The sequence below is a fragment of the Saccoglossus kowalevskii genome, chromosome 11, assembly GCF_978046115.1.
Source record: "Saccoglossus kowalevskii chromosome 11, keSacKowa6.1, whole genome shotgun sequence".
Taxonomy (NCBI): domain Eukaryota; kingdom Metazoa; phylum Hemichordata; class Enteropneusta; family Harrimaniidae; genus Saccoglossus; species Saccoglossus kowalevskii.
This window is the reverse complement of record NC_140651.1, coordinates 9,210,613-9,222,630: the sequence shown is the minus strand read 5'-3', so window position 1 is coordinate 9,222,630 and position 12,018 is coordinate 9,210,613. Positions and strand designations below refer to the sequence as shown.

General features: G+C 35.1%; 1 protein-coding gene across 1 annotated transcript; it reads right to left on the bottom strand.

Annotated features, from left to right (window-relative positions):
• Positions 1 to 4,614: 4,614 nt before the first annotated feature.
• On the bottom strand, positions 4,615 to 10,572 carry LOC102807832 (kin of IRRE-like protein 2). The gene is made up of 2 exons (XM_085505726.1): positions 10,425 to 10,572; positions 4,615 to 9,724 (listed from the first exon to the last, which is right to left on the bottom strand). The coding sequence occupies exon 2, from the start codon at positions 9,697 to 9,699 to the stop codon at positions 7,999 to 8,001; it is 1,701 nt and encodes a 566-aa protein (XP_085361852.1). The 5' UTR covers positions 9,700 to 9,724; positions 10,425 to 10,572; the 3' UTR covers positions 4,615 to 7,998.
• Between the last annotated feature and the right edge of the window lie 1,446 nt (positions 10,573 to 12,018).

The window sequence follows — 12,018 nt, the reverse complement described above, 5'->3', positions numbered from 1 at the left end:
ACATTACAGATAATAGCTAGTATAAAATAATGATACTACGATAGATAGAAAACAAAATGCAAAACTCAAATAGTGAGAGAAGGTTGTCACTGGGGTTGCTGTCTTATTTCAAAACACTTTTTTAGGTACCTTGCTACGGGGAGTGTTAGGCCACTGTTGTTTAGCAAGGCTATGAATTGAGTCTTTAGCGGCAAATTTTTAAAGTTTTGGATTATAGTTTTTGCTATTTCGAATAGGACATTTCTTTCGGGGGTATATCTTTTACATGACATCATGAGGTGATACTCATCTTCTACTTCATTTTTATCACAAAGGTTGCATAATCTATTAGCAAGGGGTATTCCTTTGTGTCTGCCAGTCTCAATTTTCAAGTTATGGTCACTGAGGCGGAATTTAGTTAAATTTTCGCGCATATCAATGTTTTTCAGGGTAACAAGGTATGTTTCGAAAGCAAAATTGTTTTTTAATTCTCTGTATGTTCTTAATTTATTTTTTTCATTTTGTTTTGATCGATTGTCATTATGTAATTCACTTTTCCAAGTTGATATGAATGATGTTTGTATATTTTTGTTGATTTGTCCTAATTCCCTTGCAGTTAGAGTTTCATCGCTGTCGATCAGGTAAGAATGGTTGATGTTATTTAAAAGGGAATCAATATTGGTGTACCATTTACTGTTAATTTCTTTATTTTCTTGGAAAGCTAGTTTTAGTAATGGATTTGACGAGTTCTTTATACGATTAAAATATTTTATCATTTGTTTTTCGATAAAAGTCTCCAATGGGTAACGTCCAAGTTCGCCGTATAAACCCATTGTTGTAGTGTTTTTGGATGTACCCAAAAGAAAACGAAGATAATTTATATGTACATCTTCAATTGGTGATTTTAGTGAAATTTCATCTCCCCATACATCACTACCATATGTGAGAATTGGTCTGATTAGTTTATCAAACAGAGAGAGTGACAGTGGTATACTTAGATTTTTGCCTGTTTTTCCCTTTAAGGAAAATAAGGCCTTTAAAGCTTTTCTTTTTATGCTTTTTAGGCCTTCCTTGAATTTTCCATTAGCGCTTACTATTAATCCTAGGTAATTGGTTGATTTTACAGTAATTAACTCACAACCTTCAAAGAAGAAAATATCATTCTCTAGAAGTCTGTTTGATCTGTTAAAGATCATAGTTTTTGTCTTTTCCGTGTTAACAGTTAGATGCCATTTTTTAGTGTATATCGATAAATTATCAAGGCAAGTTTGTAATCCTGTTTTTGATTCAGAAAGTATTACAAGATCGTCAGCATACATTATACAGTTAATAGGTGTGTTTTGTAGTTTGGGTGGGTCACATCTAGGTTTATTAAGGACATCTGGTAAATCGTTTATGAAAATGTTGAATAGGGTTGGGCTTAAGTTACAGCCCTGTTTTACTCCCACCCTTGAAGTGAAGTGTTCAGTTAATCCTTCTTTGCTCTTAACTTTATATTTTACCTTACTATACATATTTTTTATAATTTTATAGATTTTACCCGATATTCCAAGTTTTAACAATTTAATATACAACCCCTGATGCCAGACACTGTCGAAGGCCTTTTTTAGGTCAACAAAGCACGCATATATTTTATTTGTATTTTTACTATTATTTTTTTGTATTTTAATATTTTCTTTGTTATTGGCAGTGCTGCTATTATAAAGATATTTGTTAATTATTGTCTTAAGAATGAAGATATTGTCTGTTGTGCGTCGATCTTTTCGGAATCCGAATTGCTTGTTTGAAAGTATGTTCTTTTTTTCTAAGAATGTGGTTAGTCTAATGTTTAGAATGCTTGTAAATAATTTGCCAAGGCAACTAGAAATGGCGATGCCTCTATAGTTAGATGGGTTGGATTTGGAGCCGGATTTGTGGATTGGTATCAAAAAACTGGGGTTCCAAGAATCTGGAAAGTGGTTTGAATTAAAAATTATATTAAAAAGCTTATGTATGGCTTTCAGTAAGTTGGCTTGGCTGTGTTTTAGCATTTCATTGCAAATTTTATCTTGACTCGAAGCTTTATTATTTTTCAATAGGTTAATTCCTTTTAAAATTTCATCTTTTAGAATTGGACCGTTCAAGTCAGAATTAAGAGCCATGTGTTCTTCTTTGTTCTTTAATTCAGTAGTTAAATCGTCACTGTGGGATGTGGAATTTGCATTAAATAACTTTTTAAAATATGATAGCCATTCAACTGGTTTTATATTGTTATTACACTCGTTGTGCGATTCTTCATTATTCATTTCACGCAATGTTTTCCAGAATTCAGAAGGGTTTTCTTTTGAGGTTTCAAGTTGGTTTAGTAGTAGAGCTTTTTTTTGTTTTTTCTTCTCTTTGATGGTTTTTTTGAACAGTTTTCTTGTTTGGAAGAAACGACCACGTATATTTGGGTTTTGGGGAAATTTTTCCAGCAAATTTGAAAGGCTTCTCAGCTCTTTTCTGATGGACCAACAATCTTGATCAAACCAATTTTTCTTTTTTTTCTTCTTTTTTTTCTTTATTTTGGGGGTGATTTTTTTTAGACTTCTGTCTGCAATGGAGGTGATTAAATTTTCAAAGTCAATAATTGCCTTGTCTGTATCATTGTCACTATAGGATCTGTTAAGATAATATTCGATATCACTGTTATGTAATAGCTGTGATGTTTCAAAATGATGTTTTGCTTGGTTATCCCATATATATTTAGATGGCAGGGGGTCTAATATATTTGTTTTTGGTGTTTTATTTATTTTGAAAAGACTATCTTTTATTGCGTGTATGGACAATGTTATTAAACAATGGTCTGAGATTAATGAGAGACCATGTACTTTAAAGTAATTAATTTTATCAAATAATGGTTTAGAAGTAATAGCAAAGTCAATGGTACTGCTACCTCTTGGTGTGTGGCATGTGTATTTACCCATTGAATCACCCATACTTCTACCGTTTAAAATGATTAGGTTGCAGTCAATGCATAATTGAATCAGTTTCCTGCCGAATTTGTTTACACTGTATGATGAGTGGACATCCATGTTATTTCGTTTCCGAAAATTGTCATTGATATAATGAGTTGGTAAGGGGAGATGCTGGTTTTTACTGTCATCGACTACATCATCTAAGTTGCCAATTCTACTATTAAAATCACCTAATAGGATGATGTGTTAGTAGTATATCCCGGTATGCAAATTACCCGTATATGTAGCCGGCAACATCTTGGTCTGTGCACAATGGGATCCATTTCACAGCTAACAACGCGCTCCGGTACCGTGCAATTCCGACACGTGACATTTTCAGCGACGTTTGTTTTCTACGCCAAAATAATGGTACAACACTTTCCATTTTTCCTGTTTCTGCTTCAATTTTCGTGTTATTTTATTTATATTTTTTTTGCTCCGAAGCTAAATATTTCGGCAATTTTTAAATATTTATTTATATAGAATGCGAACTAGTAGGTCGCCACGACCTGTGAAAACTATCATAAAGCGAGGGTCAACACCATGTTGCGAGGTAAAACGCAACATAATCGACTGAAAAGGGAACAGTTTTCACACCAGTGCAAAGGGAACACAATGGAATTACAGTGAAAGAGAACACACCCAACTAAAGCCCATCCCTCGATATAATTAATATCGAAATACATGGCAGCAATTACTATTTTCCTGACCCCGCAGCGAAAGCATTAATTCTGGAGGGCAATTGTTAAGTTACAATCTAATTCACACACTTCTACGACAATATGATTAGTTTTTGAACACCGAAAGGTTAAAGTTCTCCAACGAGGCTCGTCTATAATTTTCCCTAGAAATGAAACCCCGAAGTCACTTCTTCACTAAATGCAGCTTTGTTTCGACCTTTGACCCCATGCTATAAATGGCGCGAACAATGACATATTGTTGGTAGACGGATGTTTTTAGAAGCAATGATAGCTCATATCACGTACAACTAACTTCTTTTTAGCTGTGTGAGCTTGTAGTGAGACGCGACAACAAAGATGCTTACTTCAAATATGTGATTACTACAGGACGCTTTGTGCTTATATTTAAAAAAAAAGATGAGCTGAGAGCTATTCAACCCCCGTTTTTACGCGATATATACTTGCCAGCAAGTGACGAACTAAATACAGATTTTCATGTGGAAATGTTATTGGCCTAAATTGAATACGCTGGTTAGAATGGTGCTCTGTACATCTTGAAATGCACATTGTAGCAATTCCAGACAATGGGGTTCTCACCACGATCCGTTCCTAGCTGACACATCATGCTAGTTGAATTGGATTATGGTTGATTTCCTAATATCGACAAGCCAATGAGAGAAGCTGTATTAACAGCCCCCATCTAGCATTCATACACAAGCCATACGTCTATTATAATATTGCATAACACAATATACATTCGCATCGCGTGGAGTATGTACAGCGAATTAATATGCGACCCCTTCTTGAAAAGAAAACATGGCAGTATTAGTCAAAGAAACGGAAATTAAATATAAAATATTCACGGAAATCTAATCCCACCTCTGAGCTAAAATGGCGACAACAGGAAGTTAAATTCAGCAAGTATTATCATACAGAGTTCACGCAATAACATACATATTACACACAAATAATATACCAGGTTTTAGGAATCAAATAAATCAGACATTTAATATTTTCATTGCGGTATTATTTTTTTCAACAAGATTCCTACCTAAATAATTTTAAAAACTTACGAGAAGCGATATGGATAATCTTTAGTACGTTTTACTCAATGTTGATATTCACAATGGATCATAATCGCTCGTTTGTTGGTCGAACACAAACTCACAGTATCCGCATAAAGAAATACGCATGCGCATTCAATAACAGATATGTACTGCGCATGCGCATTCAATAACAGATATGTACTGCGCATGAGCATTCAATAACAGATATTTAATGCGCATGAGCATTCAATAGCAGATACGTACGTGAAACTAGCATTACTTCAACGGTACAATATTTCATCGAACGAAATGCGATATTGGACGCTATAAAAATAATGTTTACAATACAATCAAAAATACTCAATTCATCGATATTGCATATTTAATTGTTCAAACAAATCTGCATATTCATTACATTTTAAATAGGCAATGTGGATAACTTTTAGTATTTGTTAACAAGTTTAAATAATTATGTTTGAATTTATATCTTGATAAAAACATATGATTTATCGTAAAAAAATGTTATGACTGCAAACCACAGTATTCGTTCGATGAAATACTGAAAACACTAGTTTTTACCGCTAAATCCATGATGAATGCGCATTTTCAATAATTCATCGAACGCATACTGTTATATTTTTCTCACAAGATACAATATCAAACACAATTATTTAATTACAGCACAGTTGTTATCCCTGGATGTTAGAGAGAAAACACCTGTTTGGTCTTTCCAAATCGAACATCCAATTAAAACCCGTTTGAGCCAATCGTCATCTCCGTTATATTCTTCATCTATTTTCAAAATAGTTGACTTAGAATCCTTTACACAACACACTGACCCTAATCATGATTGGTTTAACAATATTTAGATTCTGTCTCGAAACCGTTTATGAAAACACAATTGCAATATAAATCCATGATAATATTAGTTTCCCCCCCCCCCCAAATAATTGCTCAAGCACTCAAAGTCTGAGTAACTTATTATACATACAATTTCAGAAGTAAAAATTGTTTTGTTTTATTATCGCCTGGCTATGCAGAAGTAATCGAATTCCATGACTCCAGGGGAAACTTTCAGTAATATATATTTGCAAAACATAATATATTATCGTTTTTTTTTAATATTAAAGAATATCTATCTAATTAGGGCATTCAAGGCACTACTATGCATAGTAAACATTAATAATTAAATATGTATTAATTTATCATAATTAATATCAAGAATAATTGCAATATTTATATTTATTTAAAAAATAACATATCAAATATTTTAAATATGACGGTTTACCACTCAGCCATTATCGTTTAACTACTGCATATAATTTCAAGGTAATATGTAAATAGGTTAGCCGGCGTACACACTGTTGCCTAGTTTATTGTATTCTGAGGCGGGTAAGCGACTCATGGCTGTAACGGTTTGTTACTTTACTGTATATATGTATGCACGTAGGCGTTAGGGCATTGATATATCACTGCGATGAGGGCAGATAGGTGCAGTTAATATGAAAAGATAGATTTATTTGTAGGTATTAAATATAAGTGGCTTATCCCAGTATGATTAAAATGCATCCGAAACCTGATATTTAAAATGATAATAAAATTCATAATAATGGAAGAATAATTTGGTAAAATTAAAGAAACATGAAACTGCCTCGTTTCCACTTCCCAATATACATAAAAAATATGAATAACAAAGGATTAATTTCATATATGATATGATTGACTTAATTTTAGTTATGAAAACATTGGCATTATGTACTGTAAAATACTTAATTTTAGCTGGAATTAATTTTCGCTAAATATACTTTTTGGGCGTTTTGTATGGAATATATTTTCACTGATTTTTGACGAGTTGATTGTAAAATATGGGAAAAACGTACTAGTATATTCACTGGATTTCATTTTCACTGAATCACCCCTTCAGCGAAAATAGCGACACTTAATTCCAAGCGAAAATAAAGTATTCCACAGTATATGAAAACATTCACTTGATTAGAATTTAAAAACTATTGAATTTAATTGAATTTGTTTACTTTTGTGTATATCGACACAAACAATGTTTTAATATATGGAAGAATTATTTTAAAATAGAAAATAGAAAATAAAATATGTTCATATGGATATTAATTAAAGCTGTGTTATACTCTTCGCAAACGTTTTATGGCTAATAAAAATATAATAGTCTAATGACCTCGTCAACAGACACCTGGATGCAGCACTGTGGAAGTATTGAATTAAGGTACTTCGCCACCATTACATAAGCATACAGCAATAGGGGCTGGGTTACTGGAATGTATTTCTGAAATAAAAAAAAACTACATCGGAAAATTGAAAATAATGCGTTTTGTGAATAGTCAGAATCATTCCATCGTGTTACACGAATTTGTTCAGTGACATATGCCTAAAAAAAATGATATGTAGTGTCATGACAACTACATTAAGGCTGTCACGAATCATTGGAGATATTTTGAATATTAGTACAGGCTTTCCATACAATAAATGTATTTACATGAAATGCAATGGAAAGTGTTCCAAAATGGCCGTTTCTTAGATTATTTTGCATCTGCTTTCTTGAAAGCACGTCCTTCTTTCTCCATAAAAACGTTAAATATGAACGACTTGTGTGTATGTTAATTAGTATCACACAAAATTGTTTACTGTGATCATTTTTTTTCATGTTTTAATGGTAGAGAACTACCTTAATCATATGCAAATGATATGCAAATATTATGGAAGTCGTCAAGTTGACAGCGTTAGTGCTCCCACTTGCGAGGTCGCCGGTAATGCATGACTGTATTTAGTTTTAGGAAGTTTTAGATACTAGTATTTAAAAAAAAAATATGCAACCCCCAAGTCAAGCTAAATTACATTTTCTTTAAAATGTCATGTGTATACATGACTCCCCCAAAATGCCAGGATGTCTGCATGATTCTGACCATTAGAGGCCATGAACGAATGTCACGGTTGAATCCAAAACGACTCAAGCAGTTCGTGGAATGTCAATAGTAGTCCAACAAAAAACAAAACAATGGAATCGTTTACGTTGAAAAAACGTTCATTTTACAGTTTACGAATTCAAAGTATAATTTAACCATGTTGAAATATTGTCGCTATCGTTTAGTATCCATGCACCTTTATTTTCCATTGCCACCATTCGCAGCCACATAGCTAATAACACCTGTATTGCACTGGTGGGTTTTGGATAGGCGGGATGCATTTTCCGTTGAAATAATGCGCGAAACTAAAACCATAACATGAAATTAGTAAACACAGTTCAAGCAAGTTCTGAATTGCGACAATCTGCAAAGTTGTACACGGTTAGTACAGCACGTGTCCTCTTGGTGCTGATTGGTTATTGGAGTTGTTAGACTCTACGTCGTCAGCAAAAGTATTATCTTCATTGCTAGCACGTGATCGGAGAGATCCCTTTTTATTGGGCGTTGCGTAAGTGACGTCTGGTACATACCCCGTGTTATCATTACCATGATCATCATCATCTTTATTATCATTATCACTATGGTCTGTATCATCTTTATTTTGAATCTTCTTCTTGCTTGAACCTCTCTTCTTTTTACTGGACCCCTTTTTCTTTTTCGAGGACTCCTTCTCGTCTTTGAAAGTTGTCTTTTTCGACGAATTCCTGCTCACTTCGGTTCTCACTGGGTCATTTCGAATCGAGTTGATTTCTGCACCGCCTTGAAACTGAGCGTAGTCTATTCCGTCATTCCTTTTATTCACATTGGCTGCGTATGCATCTTCCTCCATTTCTTCGCGAGTTGGACGTTGTCTTGTTCCGGTATCAGGCTCTGTTAAGTTGTACCCGTCCTGGCGATTTGGGTTATCCCTTTTCTTTCTTCTTTTCGGGCAACAGCAAACTATTACTACTATCACTATAGTAACGATGAAGATGATGAACATTATGACGCCGATGATGGTAACCATGGTGGATAATTCAAGTTTGAGAGGAGTAAACAAGACAACTTCCGGTCCCATGATCTTAGCAGTACGGTTACCCATACCCATATCATTATTAACTTCACAAACCACAGATTTACCAAAGTCATATTCAGTAATGCCATCAATGCTCAAGGCGGACCAACCCTCGCTGCTTATAGAGCTAAATCGTTCAAACACGTCTGTTATTTCCTCCCCGTCAAAGTACCAACGGAACGCCATGTAAGGCGGATCAGCGTCTGCGGTGCAATTAAAAGTTCCGCTGTCCCCTTCTTCGAATCGTTTCCAAGATGGCGTAATCGTTACGACGGGTCTATGCGACAACCACAATGACTGTCCAAACGAGCACACTTTATGGTCCACTACCCACGCAGGGTGACTAGCAGCACAAGTAAAATGGGCGTTCTTATCTTCGTAGGTGAGCTCCCAAGTGACGGAGGTATAAACAATTTGAGTGTGTCCTGTTTCATCATACCCAGTCGTACGATTTTGTCCAGGCATCGCCTCTCCGTTTCTTTGCAATTCCAACGTAGCCAGGGGTTCACCGCCCCTTGATTGACAGGTTAGTCCCACGGTACTACCTTCTTGGTTGGGTTCCTGGTTGTCGAGTCTAATATTAAAATACTCATCGCAGTTAACCTCAACTATAGGGGCAATGATATGACCGAATGCTAAATTCGCGTTAGCCTGGAGATGTTTCCCGGGGTCGTTGTCCGGTGCCGCTACAAGGCAGGCGTAAGATCCGGCATCGTCGGGCACGGTGGCCTGAATTCTCAGGTTGTACTCACCTTCCTCTCGGTCCCCACTGAATAAAAATCGTGGGTATGCCTTGTTGAGAGACACCCCCAGCAACACACTGTGCATATGTCGATTATTGATTTGCCAATAAACCGTGTAGTCAGATTTATTCGCTATTTGGCATATAATTTCGACCGTCGAGCCTACATCGGCGATTACATCAGCTGGTCTTTCAATAAAACTCGGCGTAGATGATACGAGACAGAGAGCCACAAGTAGAAGTGCACATACAATGGAAGTCCGCCTGTTTACCGATATCGCCGTCATTGTGAATATCCCACTTTCAGACAAACTGCAAAATCAAACAAGAATTTCGTTAAACGAATGACACGCAGTATAACTGCTTTGCGTATTCACCACGGGCACCACTAGTGCATCGCGCCAGTATTGTTGATCAGAGAAGCCGATCGACTGCAACAACGGGGAGCATCATGGCGATGTACATGTACGGTGTATATTATACTTTCAGAATCAACATCCGGGAATGTTTGACCTATGAAAGTGAGAAGTATCATGAAGCGAACGCTATATAAATAATTACGACTACAACTCACACACTAGTTCAGTTCAGAAATGCGGAATGAAACTACAATGCACTGCAATATTCTTGCATTTTTTCGCAACATATTTTTCAAAGCAGGGCGTTGTCTATAAAACTGTCAGAAATAGGCGGATTGATTAACCATGCGTACGCTACACTGTGCCCACTTTTGTTGTATGGACGATCGCCTTTATTACAGCGTTCCGTGGGTGGCGGTGGCTCGTTATTACAGCCTACGGACGCGAACATTAGCAAATCGGATCGTATTAGCAGAAAACAAATGCGGCTTAAATTAAGTTACTGTGTAGGACTGGGTATACCACAATGACAAGGCGTCCACACAATTCATGTAGGTACCTTGGCTAGCATGCCACACCTTCACATAGACAAAAAGTTGAAGCGAAATGAGACTAAGACCAAACCGCGTAGCTACCGGACTCAATCTACTCACCCGTAATCGAATCACCAGACCATTACATGTACACGTTGACAATTTCACATTTAATGTTGACAACTGAACGATGTATTACGCAAGAAAGCTGATATACGAAGCGTAACTGCAGTGTAGGTACATCAAGAGGCACCAGGGTGCATTCTTCGTGAAATGGTCCTTACATTGATATGCAAAACTTTGGGTTATTTTACACGCCCCCATTGCTCTTTCACTGAGAGACCTGCATTGTGCGTTTTGATCTGTTCAGTCGCATTGACAACACCACTTAGCATTACATTACTAATTTGCATATAACTACGTGTGACGGCCCTGAAAGTGAAAACCTATTGTCAACCGTCAATGTTTATATAATTAAATTACAGCAAATTAGATCTTCGGCAAAACAATTGCAAATAAACGAAACGAAACATGATTATGCCCATCCCCTATGCTATATTTAAATAACAGATCAGATCGGATGACAGCGTATTTTAGTTTGGACCATTGACCCTAATGGGCGAAAAAATGCTTGTAACTTTGTACAACTTTTACAACCCATATTTATACCAAAGTACAACTTTTACAACCCATATTTATACCAAAGTACAACTTTTACAACCCATATTTATACCAAAGTACAACTTTTACAACCCATATTTATAACAAAGTACAACTTTTACAACCCATATTTATACCAAAGTACAACTTTTACAACCCATATTTATACCAAAGTACAACTTTTACAACTCATTTTTATACCAAAGTACAACTTTTACAACCCATATTTATACTAAAGTACAACTTTTACAACCCATATTTATACCAAAGTACAACTTTTACAACCCATATTTATACCAAAGTACAACTTTTACAACCCATATTTATACTAAAGTACAACTTTTACAACCCATATTTATACCAAAGTACAACTTTTACAACCCATATTTATACCAAAGTACAACTTTGACAACCCATATTTTTACTAAAGTACAACTTTTACAACCCATATTTATACCAAAGTACAACTTTTACAACTCATTTTTATACCAAAGTACTACTTTTACAACCCATATTTATACTAAAGTACAACTTTTACAACCCATATTTATACCAAAGTACAACTTTTACAACTCATTTTTATACCAAAGTACAGCTTTTACAACCCATATTTATACTAAAGTACAACTTTTACAACCCATATTTATACCAAAGTACAACTTTTACAACCCATATTTATACCAAAGTACAACTTTTACAACCCATATTTATACTAAAGTACAACTTTTACAACCCATATTTATACCAAAGTACAACTTTTACAACCCATATTTATACCAAAGTACAACTTTGACAACCCATATTTTTACCAAAGTACAACTTTTACAACCCATATTTATACCAAACTACAACTTTTACAACCCATATTTATACCAAAGTACAACTTTTACAACCCATATTTATACCAAAGTACAACTTTTACAACCCATATTTATACCAAAGTACAACTTTTACAACCCATAATTATACCAAAGTAAAACTTTTACAACCCATATTTATACCAAAGTACAATTTTTACAACCCATATTTATATCAAAGTACGACTTTTACAACC

What these genes read in the sequence shown, in the direction of transcription:
- LOC102807832 (XM_085505726.1), bottom strand. Translation starts at nt 9,699, where the DNA reads ATGACGGCGATATCGGTAAACAGGCGGACTTCCATTGTATGTGCACTT.